General features: G+C 50.7%; 1 protein-coding gene across 1 annotated transcript; it reads right to left on the bottom strand.

The window, feature by feature from the left end:
• Positions 1-7,554: 7,554 nt before the first annotated feature.
• On the bottom strand, positions 7,555-17,256 carry EEF1G (eukaryotic translation elongation factor 1 gamma). Its single transcript, XM_055581062.1, has 10 exons — positions 17,102-17,256; positions 15,860-16,018; positions 15,121-15,184; positions 14,822-14,964; positions 14,177-14,320; positions 11,536-11,665; positions 10,915-11,128; positions 8,227-8,399; positions 8,015-8,139; positions 7,555-7,792 (listed from the first exon to the last, which is right to left on the bottom strand). The coding sequence occupies exons 1-10, from the start codon at positions 17,111-17,113 to the stop codon at positions 7,634-7,636; spliced, it is 1,323 nt and encodes a 440-aa protein (XP_055437037.1). The 5' UTR covers positions 17,114-17,256; the 3' UTR covers positions 7,555-7,633.
• Positions 17,257-17,291: the final 35 nt, after the last annotated feature.

Here is a 17,291-nt window from a genome sequence, read left to right as displayed (position 1 = left end):
CCATGGGAATTTGGAGGGAGGGGCTGGAACAGGAAAGGAAGAGTGTGGGAGGGTGTGGATATTGCGCCTTCAACTCAGCTGGGATCCCTCAACCCCCCAGGAGTGAAAGAGCAGAGGCTGGTGTCCTGGGCTCAGAGCCAACTTATCAGCTCCATTGTTTGTTCTGGCCACCCTCTTGGTCAACAGAGAAGAAGGCAGGAGAGGCCGGTCTGGGGAGCAGCTGCAGAGCAGGGATTACTGTCCAGGTACTTGGTTCAGGGGCACGAGTGTCAGGATACCCGGTGGGAGGTGGTCCTGGGGAGTGGCTCCTCCCCGCTTCTAGGCTAGGAGGATACAGAAGGGGTAAACTAGACTCTGCCCCTAAAAAGCCATGACCCTACTTGCCACACCAAAGCTGGCAGGGAAAGGGAATATTTTCAACAGTCTTCAATGGTGCAACTGGAGACGCAACACTTTGAGAGATTTCTGCCACCCCTTCTCCTTCTGCCTACTGCTGTAGCCCCCGCCTTTCACCCCTCCTCCCCAAGAGCTGCTTTCATGGTGATCTTGTCTGACACTGCTGTAGGCACCTAGGGTGTCAGCCCATTTAATCCTCACACGAAGGAAGGAAATGGTCTGGGAGAGGGGCAGTGATTTACCTAAAATCACATAACCTTCAGAAGCTGGACTCAAAGCTCCCATCCACATCTAAGCTCCAGGAGAGCAGGCATTGTTTGTTTCCTGCTGCGTATTCTGTGTCTACAGCAGTGGCTGGCACCTAGCAATCACGCCAGAATACTTTGCTAAAAAAGTGAATGAATGAATGAATGAAAGAACTGCAGATATAACTGGCCCCAAAGCCCTTGCTCTTCTTTTTTTAAATAAGTTTTTTGGCCATGCATGTAGGATCTTAGTTCCTTGACCAGGGATCGAACCTGCACTGCGCCCCTTGCATTGGAAGCTTGGAGTCTTAACCAATGGCCCACCAGAGAACTCCCCCCAAAGTTCCTGTTCTTTATACAACAGCATCCTGTACCGCACGAGGTTCCCCTCACTCTCAGCCCCCATGTGTAGTTCTCTCATGCAGCTTTGCACAAACATTTACTGTGTCCAGCACTGGGCCAGGGGTAGGTGATGGTGGTGGTGGTGGTACAGGTAACGGAGTCCTTGACAAGATGGAATCCCTGCCCCCAGGTGCTCAGTCCAGAAGGATCTAGCCTCTGATGCTACTCTACCTTGTACTGTGAGTCCCATGCTTTGGAAAAACTGGATGTCATCTTTTCTTCCAGATCTTTTACACCCATATCTTACTCCCCCCACAAAGACACACTATTTTTTAGTTAAAAGGAGTTCCCTCCGTCTGAACATTGTTTCAGATTTCCCCATCAAAGTAAGAGCTACCCAGTGATCTGAGAGGACTTCAGCCTTCCCGCTGGTGCTCCACTGCCCTTCAGAAGTGTCCCACACCACACAGTCCTCCAGACCCACTGGAAAAGCAAGGTCAGCTCTAGGACTTGTCATCACTGGGATACCCCAGCTTCGCCAAAAGTGCCACTCCCTCCCCGGGGGTTCCCTGATTTGTAGGTAGTATGTGTGTGATGAACCCTGGACTCCTGTGTTGCCAGGCAACGTGCCTCTGTTTTGTTCTTATTATGCCTGTTTCCATAGCAACCCCAAAGGGGCGCTCTGTGGGCAGGCCCCGTGCCAGGGGATTCCCCTTCCCTTCCCTTCTCCCCACAGTCCTCTTCTCTGAAATCAGTGCATGATGAGGAAGAAAAGATGCGATTGCTCTACGAGTCATCATGGCTTTTAAACTCTGATCCCAGGAAGGAAGTGAAAGGTGCAATCTGTTCTCAATCTCTTTGAAAGCAGACTTTTCGTCCAGTTGAGGGCCCTTTGGCATGTCAGCCTTAGGAGCACAGAAATTACTGTCACCCCTTTTTTGAGTCACAGGGCATTTCCCAGACCCCCTTCTTCACCCTATACAACACACCAGCTCAGACATGAGCATCCCTGCCAAGCACCAGGCCCGTCTCCATTCACTTTCAATTCTTTGAAAAATATATATTTATTTGGCTGCACCAGATCTTAGTTTTGGCATGTGAGATCTAGTTCCCTGATCAGGGATCGAAGCCGGGCCCCCTGCATGGGAGAGTAGAGTCTTAGCCACTGGATCACCAGGGAAGTCTCTGACTTTTGATTCCTAATCTATCATCTTCCCCAGTGGAGCAGCAAGTTTATTGGGTGATTCTGGGATCCAAACATTATTTTCTAAGCAATTCTCAAACTCCAAACTCAAACTCAACATAGGAAGCCAAGACAACCCATTCTCCTCCAGCTCAATTCAAATCCTAGCCTGTATTTAAAGCTCAGGCTTCAAATAGGGAGTTCCTGAATTGCTCAGATCTGACAGCTGGGATACCGGAAACCCTCCCATTACACTCAGTCCTAATTGAGATCTTCAGGCCCAAGCAGAACCCAAGTTAAAGCTGATTAGAGAACAAGAGACAAGACCCAGGGCCCTGAGTAGAGAGACTGGGAGGTAAGAAGGCAAAGAAATGCTGTCCGGGCAAGTGAAGGGGGGCAAAAAGGGAGCAGGGAGAGTGGGGTGGGAGGATGCACAGTGACAACTGGATTCCTAGATGGCCCTGCGCTGTTGGGGCTAGGATGCTGGGGGAGCAAAAAGATAACAGGAAATGGGGACCCAGGATTAAGGGAAAGAAGTGGCAAAACAGGACTGAATGAGACTGTCAAGGGAGGGAGGGAGGGAGAGAAAAAAAAAAGCCCAAAGCTGAGCTAGGGACTGGGCGGACGGACTTGTAAACAGGAGCCGAGGGAGGGAGCTGGAATGAACGAAGCAGCCAACGCCCCAGCCAGCTCCCCTCCCCAGCAGGGAGCGGGGAGCATGAGGGAGGCGCCGGGAGAGGGGAGCACCAGTCTCCTCTCCCCTTTTTTGGACTCTGCCTTTCTCCCACACTTTCCAGATTCCTCTGCTTTCCCCCCAGTTCCCCGGGGAAGGGGAGACCAGCCCGGGTTTCCCTCTACGTCCTCTGCTCACACTTCCCAAGTCCAGTTTAAGGGGATCAGACTGAGCGGGGAAGGAAGGGCCTAGGCTGCCCAGAGCCTGAGTCACCACATAGTTGAGGTTCCTGTCACTCGAAGTCCCGCCTCTGCTACACCCTGTGCCCTCTGCCCGCCGCCCCAGGGACTTGGATCGCTGGGGCTGACCCTGCCCTAGGACCTGCTCCACTTCCACGAGCCTTACTCAGGTCGGGGCTGTCCTTCTCGGGCTGATACCACCCTCTTTCTGGCTTCCGAAACCTAGTGTGCTTTGTCCACCACTTTTGGGAGAAGCACCCTTCTGCTCTTTTTTTGGGAGCAAAAGTGACTCAGTTGAGCGGCTACAAGAACTGTGGAAAGAGAAGCATGCACCCCTGATAAGTCACTTCCCTCTCTGGACTCCAGTTTCCTCTTGGGTGAAAGACAGGGACTACGTGCTGTGGTCTCCCAGAGGTACATTCTGTAAGACTGAGTCAAAGAGATGGAGAGTTGCTATTGAACACAGTGGGATAAAAGGGGTGTGTTTGCTAACCCCTGTCCTAACAGTAGAAGTGGGCGGGGCATGGGCACAGGCAAGGCCACCGTAGGGCAGCCAACACCCCAGGCAACTCGGTGACTCAGGTCCCCGCACAGAGGCCGACAGGCAGGAAGGCACCCCGAGGCTCCCCTGTGAGTCAGGGAAATGCAGATCTCCGTGGAGAATGACCAGCCAAGGTCCCGCTATAACCAACTCTCCCTTACAACTTAGAAAGCTTCCAATTCCAGTGTGGGCCCCCGTGTCCCTTTGATGAGTGCCCTAACCTCCCCGACCTGGCTCCCACTCCTCCAGGCAGGCCTTGGCAATCCTTCTGCCTTCCACTCCATAGCCCTCCCTACCCTCCAATGGCTCCCCTGACCTGCCATGTCCCCTCGCTTACCCCTTGGCTCTGCCCATCCTCACTATCCACCCCCATCCTGGCAGAGCCAGCCAGATGATTGCAAAAGGGCTGAGCCAGCGGGAGAGGCCCTCACATGACAGCTGTTCCTGCTGCGGAGGGGAGGGGGCAGCTGGAAGTAGAGGGAGGCACATTCCACGGGAGATCTGATCAGAAATAGCCCCAAACACTGAATGACCATCCAGCTCTGGCTCAGCGCAAAGCCTGCCCATTGTATAAAACAAAGTAAGGTCAACAGGCTGTCTTTGGAATCCCGAGGAAATTAGGAAAACAAAAAGGGGTGGTTACAGCAGGGGAGGGGGCTACAAGAATGAAAAAAATCCAGTAATGTCTAGAGATCCAGGGTCACCAAGGATACCTTTGCCATTGACCCAGCCCTAACTACCCACGACATTCTCCCTCTTACAAGAGATTCAAGTGAATATAGGGTTACTCTCCAGCAACCGCCATCACCCACCACTCCACCCATCCCTCAGGTGCTGAGGTACTGGGACACCCCAGTCAGTCCACTGGAGTAAAACACGGCCTCCTCTGGGAGCCATGCCAGCCTGATTAGAGCAAACAGACAAGAGCAGGTGGCATAGTTTCTCTAACCTTTCTGGAGCGCCAATATTTTAGCTCCATAGCATTAGGCAAAGAATAAAGACAGTGGATGCCCCAGAATGACATTCTGACATACACAGAACCGATCAAATCACGTGGGGGAAGTGACAGTGTCCCGGAGGTACCGCTGATGCGTGAACCAGGGAAGCCACACTCACCCAGGAAAATCCATTTCATGTTTGGAGGGAAAGTTTGCATTCTGAGGACATGCCATGAAAGGTTGCCATGAAAACCACTGTATCAGTTTCAGAAATGACTGGGTGGAGTCTTCAAAGCACTTCAAGCCTCTCCCTTCAACATTCTAGACCCTTCCCCCACCCTTCAAAAGGGGAACTGGCACACTTGGGGCATGTGGGCAGCTGGTGGGATGGGTCCGACCCAGTGTGAGCAGCAGCTGTCCAGCTCCGGCTCCAACCAGGACATGAGGAAAAGATAATCTAGGTCTTTCTTGGAAGAACTTAAAAGGCTTTTGACTTTTTAATAAGTGACTTAAGCAGAAGCACCAACAAAGCTAAAATAAATGGCTGCTTTGACCAGTATCTACTGGTTTATCTACAAGCTAAACCAAGACTCGGCCTCCCATTGACACTCTAGCCTCTGTAAAGATTTTATCTGCAGTCAAAGGCACCTCTTGAGCCCTGGCCCCTCTCCAGTTTCTCACCCTCTCTTTCTGGAGGCGCTGAGAATCTGTCCAGTAAGCGGATGAAACAGTCTCCTCTTTCCCCCATCCCTTTTCTCCAAGACCCTGCCCTGTCCTCAGCTCTCGACCCACTCGCAGCGCCCTCATCCCTTTCCACCCCGCGACCCCAGCGCCTGTCGGCCTGAGCCGCACCCTGGGCGCGGGGATGCCAGCTCCTGCGCGAGCCTCCCCTGCACGTCACGAAAGTGATTCTGCCACGGGAGACCTCCCCACCGCGCAAGCTCTCACTGGCTGCAGGTGGCGAGCCGGGCGGGGCCGGGAGCGCCCACGCCCACGCCCCGCGCTGGGAGGGGCGGGGAAAAGGGCGGGGCTGCAGCCAGCCTCGCGGAGGGCGAGGGAGGGGGGCGCCCAGCTGGATCCTGCAGGGCGCGAGTCCCCAGCCTGCGGCGGTGCGGTGACTCAGGGCTCCCCGGGGCAGGGTGGGGACCGAACTAGCTACAGATGTATTCCCCCTTACCCCGCCCCACATCTGCCGCTAGAAACTCCTGCGGTTCATCTCTTTCGAGCCCACCCCTGCAGGGTAGAGGCCCTCCCATCTCACCCCGCCTCCCTCTGGGAGGCCAACAGCAAGCCTTCTAGAGGCCACAACCCCCTCCCTTCGGCCTCCCACCCCACCTCTGGCTTGCGGGTCCTGGCCCTCCTCCAAGCGCAGGCCTGGCCTCCAACAACCTGGCCGTACTTCCCGGCACCAAACCGCCCGAGTTAGAGGCGCTGGAGGCAGGACGTGTGGATGAGTCACTCTTCCTGCAGTCTCCGAAGGAGGCTGGGAGGCGGTCCAGGCCCCCCACGCCAGAACTCCGCTGTCCACGTGGGCTGCCAGGCCCGCCGCAGCTCGAGCTGCGGCCCACCCCGCGGAACCGCCGCCGCTTCCCCTGGGCCTCTCAGGCTAACCCTTCAAACCTACCTGCCCGGCTCGATTTCTCCTGCCTCAGTCTCCAAGGTCCTGGGAAGATTAAGGGTACCAGGAAGGTCGGGAAGATTACACAAGAAAAGGAGCAGGGGGTGTGGAGAGAAATGGAATCCGGGAGGGGTCTGACAGGTTCTGTGAGGCCACAGCAACCAGCCTAGGGCACATCCTGGCCAGCACCTAGCACTCTTAGGTCCTGTCCTAGAGGAGCCCAGAATATTCAGAAGCAAGACAGGTAGGTAGCAGGTTTGGATCCAACTCAAGACAGAGCTACCAGGGAGCAAAGTCTGAGCAAGAATCAACCCATCCCCACCCAGCTGGATTCCAAATCACTAGGTTCCCAATCATTTATTCACAGAACCCCAACTGCAGTCAAGGTCTTATAAAGCTACCAGCCCATACCCACCTGTACCAGGTACCCACCTGTACCAGGAGAGATCACTGTGTTCCCCTCTCTAGCCAAGAATCCCCTTCTTTGTGCCTGGACTAACAGGAATGGAAAAAATAACCAGTTACCTATAACCTGGAGACCAGACTCAAGACTTTCTGCATATGCCTCAAAATGTGAACCAAACCAGGTTTCCAACTTCACCTGAGCTGTTAAATTTACAGGGAGATCCATAAGGCTTTTTACAAGACAGAAAAGACCATCAGAGAAGGGCAAGTTATCTCTGAAAAGGGTGTAATAAAAATTAAGCTCAAAGGATTAAAAAAAAAAACCCCAACCAGCACTGGTCTGAGCAGGGTTGTTAAATGACATTTATGACTGCTCTACATTCCAGGAAGCAGCAGGGTGTGTTTATGGTACAGGATCCAGGGACACCCACTGGGTTCAAAATTCTGCCTCCACCACCTAAGATGTGTGATCACAGGCAAGTTACTTAAATCTTGGAACCCCACTTCCTTGTGAGAAAGTAGGGATACCCCAGAGATGATCCGCTGCCAAGTTGGGCCCACAGGCCAGTTATCTGTTCCAAGGAATCTGTGCCTTGTCTTGTTGGTCTGAAGTGTTAAAACTCTGATCCTTGGGAATGGCTGCTGGGAGTCATGTTAAGTGGCTGTGCGTGCTGCGCTCTCACCCCACCAGCAGGTACTCTCCCCGTCACAGGGGAGGGTCTGGAATTAGGTAGTTACAAAGCCCCGTGTCACCACCTCCTAACTACATCCAATCTTTCCCAGCTAGGCTAGAAGATGGTCATCATGGAAGAAGCAACGCAGTAGAACAAAAACTGAGGAGCGGCCTCTCTGCTCTTCTGAAGACTTCTCTCCTGCGCAGGGAGGTCCTGCAGGCACAGACAGAACCCTGCTCCAACACATCTACTCCCCTCTGAAGAAGCCATCACCCACAAAGGAGGCAGCACAGGGAAGGGTTCAATGTTCAGTTTCCTTTAATGACCCCCATTCTCCCTGAAGGGCAGGTGCAGGCGGCTGGGCGATGGCAAGAGGTGTTCACTTGAAGATCTTGCCCTGATTGAAGGCTTTGCCCACATGCTGGAAGGCCCCTTCCCAGCAAAAGTATTCTCGAACCAGCGTCTGGGTCTCCTCGCTGCCGGGATCCAGTTTCCGCCATGTGTATGACTCGTAGTCCACCTGCCAATCTGGACTCAGCTGGGGAGAAAAAGTCAGGTAAGAAGCATGTGGTCAGGTCATCAGACACTGTTCCATACCTGTTACTTCCAGCTCAGACACCCATCATCAGAGCCCGAGACGCCTGTGAACATGACTGCTCTTTCATGGACACATTCCCTGAACTCTCCAGGACTCCCTCTGACTCAGGAATATGAGTGCATTTCCCAAATCCTTGCCCCACCTTCCCTGCACCTTCCTCACCGGAAAAGCAAGCTCCTGGCCTCGAAAGACCCAGACCCCAGAAATGGAGCTGCTATTGTTGGTTCCAAAGAGAATGACACTGGCAAAGGCATTCTTCCTCAGTTTGTCCAATCGCTGGAACATTCCTAAAGGGGAAGAAGAACATTCAGCTTTTGAAATCACATCGCCCACTACCGTGGCCTCCCTTCCTCCCCCCAGAGCCATCTTCTCACCAGTGATGAGGTTGCAACTCATGAAGGTCTGGGTGAGCTCTTCAGGGAAGCGATACTCAGAGTACCACAGGGACCAGCCATCCTTATCAAAGTGATCCCAAAAGTACGGCAGCGCCACGGACAGCGTATCCTCGTTGGAGTACTTGCGCTTAAATTCATCCAACACAAAGGTACTGCACGGAGGGAATAAAGCAAGAAGTCAAGGTGGGGAAGGTCCTACTGAGGCAACAGATGTCGCCAGGATGAAAGAAGCTAAGGGCGTTTCACTCCAACGTACTGCTTTACAGGAAGTCACTGGACTGGCAGATGCATATCTCCTCAAGGGAGGAGAGCTGAGGGGTATGAGAGGGGGCCAGGGCAGCTAGGCACACGGTATGCAAGGCCCGGGGTGGGTGGGGCCCAGGAGGGCCCCAGGGCCATCTGCCCCAAGAAAGATGTGGGAGCTGCTGCCCCCTGGTGGAGGCTCACAGCGAGAACTCCTCTTTTTTCCTGTCTGGCCCCTCCCAGGGCTCCTCTCCATGAGTCACACTTGGTTCCTGACTCACCCAAGTCGCTGCCCACACCCCCACCCCCATCACACAGGCCTCTTCGGGTTACACACACTACAATATGACAGCAATGTAAGAGATGAATGTTTTCAAAGGGCCTCCATGCCAAATCCTACAACCGCGTCCTTTAGTTACTCTGCCCAGAAACAAGTTCAGGTGCTAAAAACCCCCCAGGTGGTCTCTGAAGCAATCTAGCACAGGGACAGACACCAAGGATGCCAGCATCAGAATAGGAGGTGTCTCCCACCATGGTAAGCAGGGCTTCCGTTTTGTTCTTTCCAATTATAAAAATAGATGCTGACTGAAGAAGATCACTTGTGATGCCTTAATATTTTAATGTATTTCCCACTGGTGGTGTTCCAAAGACGCTGCATGTAGCTCTGTGCCTTACACAATTTGTTCATTGCCTGGCTACTGAGAATGTTTTGCAAATGTTTTAATGGCTAAATGATTTTCGACTGCATGAAAGTTACATAAATCTCTTAAACACCGTTATACTTAATGTTTACCTTGTTCAATTATTAGTATAAATAAGTCAACAAACTTCTAGAGTCAGAGACTGTTACCATCCCTCCTTTTATAAACAAATATGGTTAAGTAGTGTGACTTGCTCACTGTTACAATGTAGCCAAGAACTGTCTTTTAACCAGAGGTCCTAGGGTCTTCCCAAATGCACATCAGAGACCTCATCTGAGGAGCTTTACTGCCTCAACCACCTCAGAAAGTGGAGCCGGGGAGTTTTCTTTCACTTCCTCCTGAACTTTATTATTCATGACCATGTGTCCATTTCTCCTCCTCAACTGAACACAGGCTCTAAACAGCTCCTGAAACAAGTTAGCTGAAAAGCCTTAAAATAACTGAAGTTAACTCTGGATTTGAGCCTTGTCTGTCTTTGAAGACACCCCCTTTAAGAATCCTGGGGTAAAGCATTTGGGCAGCTCAGGAGAGAACCATGGTAATGCCACCAACAGGTATGAATAGACATGCCAAAACAGTAACAAAGAATGCACAGTTCAATAAAGATTTATTAATGTTTACTGCCTGATTTATTTTCTGCCCAGTGTACAGACCCAAAATATGTGAATGTCTCCAGCTATCTGTTACAACAGCATATACAGTTTGGGTTGGTTATCACACACCAAAAATGCCGCTCACTCCTGACCTGGTCTTGTGCTAAACGGTTCAGAAACACATCTTTAAAGAGCAGCTGTATCAGCAACCTCTTGTATGGAACCACTTCATGCTTGGGAGGAAGATATCTCGGCTACAGCCCAAGTTGGTCCCCAAATTGGAAAGCAGCGGCTTCTTACAGCAACTATCCAGTACCATGCTTGTCGCTTATAACCACACATACTTCTTATGCCCACCTCCAGTGTGTGCTCCTTCATCCATATACAAAGCACTACAAAAGGGGGAGGTCCAACAATCCTGCATCCCAAAGGACCAACTAGTGACAAGACAGATGGCTTTGGGAAAGGCAGAGTGAGTGGGCAAGAAAAACAGAAAAGAGAACTAAGTCATGTGACTACAGAAAAGACATTTCTCATCTTGCTTGAAACTCGTTAATAAGGTGACTTAGAGCAGCGGCTGAAGAAAGATATGATTCTAAAAATCTCCCCTCTACTGTACTCTTTCTTCCAAGAACCCTACACAACCACCCACCTCATCTGCCTCTTTCTCCTTGAGGTGTTTAACTCCCTTCGTCTGGGAAACAACCAGACAAGCACTATATAGCCATAGTCATCATTCTTTCTCTTAGTGAGCAATTCTGATACAGGCTGGTGCAGCAAAAAGACAATCAAAGGCTACTGATGCAGTGTCTGCTGCCTGAGCAAAGCCAGCCCAGCAGAGCCGATGCCAGGCACTCTCTGCATCTTCACCCTTCCTGCACCCCTCGATGTACCAGTTCCCAGCCATCTCAAATCTCAACAAGTGCACCCAAGACCAAACAAGTCATGAGCAAGTCACCTCCACACTGAATTCTTGGCCCGTCTGCTTTCTTTGCTAGAAAGAAGTTCTGATATTCTCAAATACCAGATGCACTAGAAACTTGCTTTTTGAAAATGCACCCATCTGTTGTTGATAAGCAACTCAATTTTGTATGGACAATCTAAAATCCCAAGCCCTCCAACATCCATACCTCTTGGGCAGATGGGCAAAGGGATCCTTGGCCTTCGGCTCGGCAGCCAGCGCCTGCTCACATTCATCCAGCTCCTCCTCAGGAGCGGGGGCAGCCGCCTTCTTCTCCTCTTTGCCCTCCTTCCGCTCCGCCTGGGGCTTTGGCTTCTCTTCTCGAGAACCTTTCTCCTTCCGTGGGGTGTCCTTTTTAGGCTGGCTCTCTGCAAACTTTTTAGCTGGTGCAAAAGAGAGGGAGAAAAGTCAGTGTCTGGCCTCTTTCCACATCCCTCCCAAACCAGGTACAAGCATAGTAAAGGGAGGAAAACTGCTAGGGGGCCAAGTAAGGGATCCAGATGCTACAGTGCCTGCCGCCAGTTCACTGTACGTCCCTGAGCAAGACTGCAGCCCTCAGCAACTAATACATGCACACCAGGACTCTACGTGTTAACACAAAAGAGTGCCAGCATATGGGTGTGTAAGAATTAACAATGTGTAAGAGTGTCACACAAGATTAGCTACTACACACGATGCCCTATGTTCTGTGCGTCCACATAACCCAAAACCCAGACAGGAAATCAAGGGGTTAAGACTGAGCAAACCAGTCCCCTGATCCTGCCCACATGTCCCTGGACCTCAGACTTACCATCAAACTGGGCCATTTTCTCACAGAGTTTCACCTCTCCCAAGACAGCCCGGAACTGGGGCTGGTTAATGCAGGTGAGGAACCAGCGGTTGGTATTAGGGAAGGCCTGGCGGAAAGAAGGCTCCAGAACCTGCCAGGAGGCGAGAATGGACATGAAGTCAGCGGAGGGAAACATCCTGATGTGTCTGAGCCAGAGCCAGAGCCCCATGCTTCTGTCTACACTGAAGCTCCAGCTCCTTTTCAGCCTCCAGACACCAGCTTTCCCAGGAGGGCTATGCCCACCTACCTTACTGGTCTCTCTCTAGCAGCCCTATCCAGTTTAATGGATGCTGGTCCCACCGTCCATTCACTATGCATGGACTTGGCAGGAATACTTTACTCATCCCTTACTCCTTTTACAAAGCCACTTCATACCTACAGTTTCATGCGTCAGTAAAACTGAAAAGGCTGGGACCAAAAGAGGGCTACCAACTCCCTCTGCCAAATAAATAACAAAAACTACCTACATGAACTGCATGATATGTGAGAAATACATGTATCATCAAAGTTCAGAAAGTAAATATTTGACAGCAAAAAAAATGTTTTATTTCAGAACGACAGTCCTTAAACTCAGCTTCATGAAAAATTCATTTACCGTTGTTTCCATTTACCAAGATCAGAGGGAAAACAATGCAATCAGGGCCACGCCACCACCACCTCTGTAGGGCTGGTTCTCAAATCCTGCCCCACGACTCTCAAGCTACATGTCCTCGGCGGGCTACATTTCTCTGGCCCACACAACATGCAAAGACTCACTAAGATGGTCCCTGTTAGGCCTTGGCACAGGCTCTGACAAGAGTAGGTGCTTGTTTCTTTGCGGTTATCACATTACTATTCTGGACCAGCATCGGTTCAAGGACTGCTGTTTAGAACCAGCAATGTGCCATCTTCTTTAACCAGTAACCTCAATGGTGATTATTACTACCTTAGTTTTACAGATTCCATGCGGAGAAAAAGACTAATGGAATTCACACACACAGCCCCCTCGGACACCCACCTCCCCCAACAGCCAATGAGTACTGAAGCCAAGAACTATTCCAAGTTCTGCCTCCAAATATCCTAATGCTGAAGCCCCAACCCCAACTCTGTCTTCACAACTAAACACAAACAGGCTGCCCTAGAAACATGGGAACAAACTATACATAACAGCTGCCAAACGGAAATTACGGGTGACAGAAGAGTACCGAACTTCTCAGGAGGGGAAGCAGTTGTGATGTAAGAAGATGGGGTTAGGGGGTCCACATTAAAAGAGAACCAGGCATGACTTTCTCAACATAATATAAGTCATTTTTGGCCTAAGCCATTCTGTGACCTGAACTTGGCTATAATACTTGTCTTTGAACAGGTCATAGTAATAAATGATCTTAAAGGCTTCCCTGGTGGCTTAGTGGTAAAGAATTCGCCTGCAATGCAGGAGCCACACGAGACGAGGGTTCAATCCCTGGGTCGGGAAGATATCCTGGAGAAGGGAATGGCAACCCTCTCCAGTTTTCTTGCCTGGAGAATCCCATGGACAAAGGAGCCTGGTGGGCTACAGTCCCTGGGGTCACAAAAGTCAGATACAACTTAGCGATTAAACCATCAACCATCAAAGGAATAAAAGATCACAGGAACAAAAGACTACAGAAAGAAAATTAACAACAGCAAAGATATCATATCAGTAGTAAAGACTCCCAATCTTGTTTCAGTGATAAAGATTAGTCTAAAGCCCTCAACTATTGGATCAACTGGAACCAAAGGGGCAATGATGATGACACTTTCTGACCCTCATGACTTCAATTAAGGTTTAAACCATTAGCCACCCAAGCCCCTTCACGAGTATGCGTGTGCATGCATGCTCAGTCACATTTGAGTCTTATGACCCTATGGACTATAGCCCGTCAGGTTCCTCTGTCCATGGGATTTCCCAGGCAAGAATATTGGGGGTTTCCATTTCCTTCACCTTAGCTTGAAACTTCCAATTTTGGTGTTAGGATAGATGCTTGGTGTTTTCCTTACCTGCTACAAGCAATAATAATAAATCCTTCTTTATCCTGATCTCTGGCCTGGTAGTTTTTTGGCTCAACGCCCCTCAAGAGGCAAGCCCGGTTTCCCAGTAACAGTGGTCCTCAAGACTAGCTGTTGGGGCTGCCCTGGTGGCTCAGTGGTAAAGAATCCACCTGCCAATGCAGGACACAAGAGTTCAAGCCCTGATCCACGAAGATCCCACATGCCACGGAACAACTATACCCTTGTGCTACAACTATTCTAGAGCCTGGAAGCTACAACCACTGAAGCCCACACCCTAGAGCCTGCGTGCCGCAACAAGAGAACCCACTGCTATGAGAGGCTTGCACACCATGACGCAGAGGATCCCCCACTCATCGCAGCTAGAGAAAAGCCCAGGAAGCAATGAAGACCCAGCACAGCTATTAAAAAAAGATCCTGCATGCCCAGCTAACACGTAGCACAATTAGATAAATAAACAAATATTTAAAAAAAAGGACTAGCTGTTACCTCAGACCCTCTCACATCAGCAAAATACAGGCAACCTGGCAGACTTGTCCCTTTGTTTCTAACCCTCACCTACCCGCTCCCGACCCAGATTCTTTATAAATTTCACCTGTTTGTAAAGCCACAACAGGGTGCAGACAACTGTGATGTCAGCCAGCGTCACGCGTTCGCCCACCAGAAAAGTTCTTGTCTTCAAGTGAGCATCCAGCAGCCCCAGAATTCGCCTCACCTCCTCCTTTGCATTCTCTGTGGCCTATTGATTTAAAATGATCAGACTCAGCAGTGGGTAGCAAGCCCTGTCCCTGCCCTTCTCCCCCAATAACAGAACCAAAATAGCTATTCCACTGAGTCCTGGCTCGCTGCAAATGTATCACAAATGAAGCTCTCAATGTTAAATTTCTTCAGGGTGCAGTCTGGCTTCATTTCAAACTGTACTAATCATAGTCATACGTCTTTGAATTTTAGAAGTCACCTTAGAGGTCATCTGGTCTAACTATACTCCCTTACCATCTGATACAATCTTTTTACAGCAGAAATCTCTGGTCTGTCCACTCAGACCTCCCACCTCCACTGGGTCTGTTAGACAAAGACCATCAATGGCCCAGCGCTCCCCAGCACTCCCAGCTTACATCCCAAAGATTAGGTTTTAACTATTTAGGTGTTCTTGGCATCGCCCTTCCTATTCCTTCCTCCCGGATGCTCAGGAAGCTGATGCCACCCCAGCCCGTGGTCTCCCCCAAGCTCCAAGGCTCACCTGCTTGTTGTGGTGCATGATGCCCAAGGTAGGGAACACCCAGGTGCTGGCTGGTGGCACTATGTCGCTATCAGCAAAGCTCACCCACTGCACCACCTGCGCTGCTGCCTCGGGAGTACTTCCCCGCAGCTCCTCGTTGCTCACTGCAGAGGCAGAACATGAAGGTCAGAACTCTGGGGTTATGCCAAGACCGGTCCAGGTGCCTGGAAATTCCTCTTTTTGTCCACTCCAGGTCCCCCACCCTCCCCTACGCCTCACCACCTCCAGATCCTCCCACTCCCACAGCCACTGCAGATTACCATAGTAGGCAATGGCATTGCTCTCGAACACACAGAATCCATCGTCACCCTCAAAGGCTGGAACCTGGTGACAAAATAGTCAAAAGTAAAATACACAGCAGTTTCTCACTAGTCAAGTCCAGGAGGCTCAACTGTTTTGAATAGAAGTTTTTATATAAGGCTGATATCCCTTGCTAACCAAACTCTTTTAATATCTGAAACTCAAGAACCAAAACTACATGACTAACTTGCTACCCCCTACAATGTGAACTCACATAAGAAACCCCCCAAATTTAGATATTATTAGATATTTTTACATAATTCCTCAATCAAATAAGCAAAAGGCAAGAAACCAAGTCCTCTACTGCTGTCTATATTATCCAGAGCATTACCACGTACTACCCCACCGACTTAGCATGGTTATTTATCTACCTCAGTAAGCCTCTTGGGGCAAGAATTTCACTCACAGCAGATAACTGACCTATTGACATTTGCACTGAAATCAGTCAAAATCCATTCAGTCTGCCTCAAAGCTTGTGTTTTACAGGAAATCACTGAAGAATTCTGTACTATTTTTAACTACAAATAAATCACCATTATCTCAAAATAAAAAGTTTTTTTTTTAAGTCTCTGATGTGTAGGGAAAAAAAATAACATGAAAAGATCCCGTTTAAAGATGGAAGCCACTTTCAGAGTGATGGCTTCTCAGCTCTCCTTGGGTTCTCAGGACCAAAGGCCCCTCTTCCACTTCCCTACTCACCTTGCCAGCAGGAAATTTACGGAGAAATTCGGGGGTGCGGTTGGTTTGGCCAAAATGGAAGTGGGGTGGTGCGGAGAGCACGCGGACCTGAGCCCCGCTGTACTGAGCGGCAATGAGGGCCTTGAAGGCCCTCCAGTTTTCAGGATATGTGTACAGGGTCTGTGGGGAAAAGATGGGGAATAACACATTAATGACTAGAAGGGTCCCAGTCCTAAACGTTTCCAGGGAATGACTTCCCTGAGTAATCCCAATCCGTTTCACCTCACTCCCTCTGGTGAACCAAGTTAGTTCTTCCACATCTGCTTTCAAGTGTAACCAGAGTCCCCTGAAATACCGAGGACAGAACTACACACCGACTGCTAAATAAAGCTTGTTGACAGATTTGACCTTCTCTAAGGACGTCTCTAGAAGCATTCTCTTCCCCTCAAATATATTTCCAAGAAATACAGAACTTCTAAGTACCTCAGACTCCATCTGCCGACAAATACACAGCCCTCCCTTCCCAGAGCCCTTGTTCATTCATTCATGGTTCCCGAGTGCCTCACTACTGCTGAGCCGCTCACCCTTCAGAAGTATTACCCTTGTTTCCAAGACACACACATCGTCCAAGACATTTCGGAGCCCCCTCCAAATAGCCACGGGAACCGAATGGCATCTTAAATCAACTCGGTCTCCCTAAAAACCCTTTCATTTCTTGTCACGCATTCCATCTCTTCGGTCCTGTCCCGCAGTGAGTTCTCCGGGTTGCCTTCTCCTCTTCTATTAACCTGGCCAGAGAGGTCCAATTGGCCTGACTTCCCTGTCCGGAGACTCTTCTCGCTCCCAAACCTCCCCACCGGACCACCCTTAACCGTGGCCAGCCGTACCTGCCCATGAAGACCCTCCTCTTCGCCCTGTCCCTCCTGTTGCCCCACAAAACGGTCGCAAAAGTTTTGCCAACCTGCCCGGATCCCACGTCTCGAGGCGGCAATGAACCCGAACTGCTTTATCAAGCTCCAGACTGCCAGAATCCGGCATCCGTTTTCTCCTTTACCCCAGACCCTTTCACCTCTTCGGCCTCCCAGAGCCCTAGCCTCAGTTCCCCTCTGGGGCCTGGAGGCCCTACTCTCGAACAGTACTATCTCTAAACCCCGGATCAGTTCCCGACTCAGCTGCAGAACCCCTCTGACGCCGGCTGAGCCCGCTCGGGCAGAGGATGGCGTCGGATAGGATGACCTGGATCGCCGGAGCCGGCAAACTTACCCCAGCCGCCATGGTGATTCCGCAGAGAAAGGGGGTGGGGCTCTCCGCGCTGCCGCAAAGTAAGCCGTCAGGGAGAGAAGGGAGGAGGGAAGGGGAGAGCCGTGGAGAAACAGCAGCCGGAAAGCGAGGACGGCATAGAAGGCTTACGCACGACAGTTCGGTATCCCGCAGCAGCTGAATGGAAAAAGAA

The sequence above is a fragment of the Bubalus kerabau genome, chromosome 5, assembly GCF_029407905.1.
Source record: "Bubalus kerabau isolate K-KA32 ecotype Philippines breed swamp buffalo chromosome 5, PCC_UOA_SB_1v2, whole genome shotgun sequence".
Classification (NCBI taxonomy): Eukaryota; Metazoa; Chordata; class Mammalia; order Artiodactyla; family Bovidae; genus Bubalus; species Bubalus kerabau.
This window is presented reverse-complemented; position numbering and strand designations above follow the sequence as displayed.

What these genes read in the sequence shown, in the direction of transcription:
- EEF1G (XM_055581062.1), bottom strand. An exon ending in GAAAATGGCCCAGTTTGATG is followed by an intron (nt 11,129 to 11,535) that starts GTAAGTCTGAGG and finishes CTTTTGCACCAG; the next exon opens with CTAAAAAGTTTGCAGAGAGC. An exon ending in GAGTTGCAACCTCATCACTG is followed by an intron (nt 8,140 to 8,226) that starts GTGAGAAGATGG and finishes CTTCCCCTTTAG; the next exon opens with GAATGTTCCAGCGATTGGAC.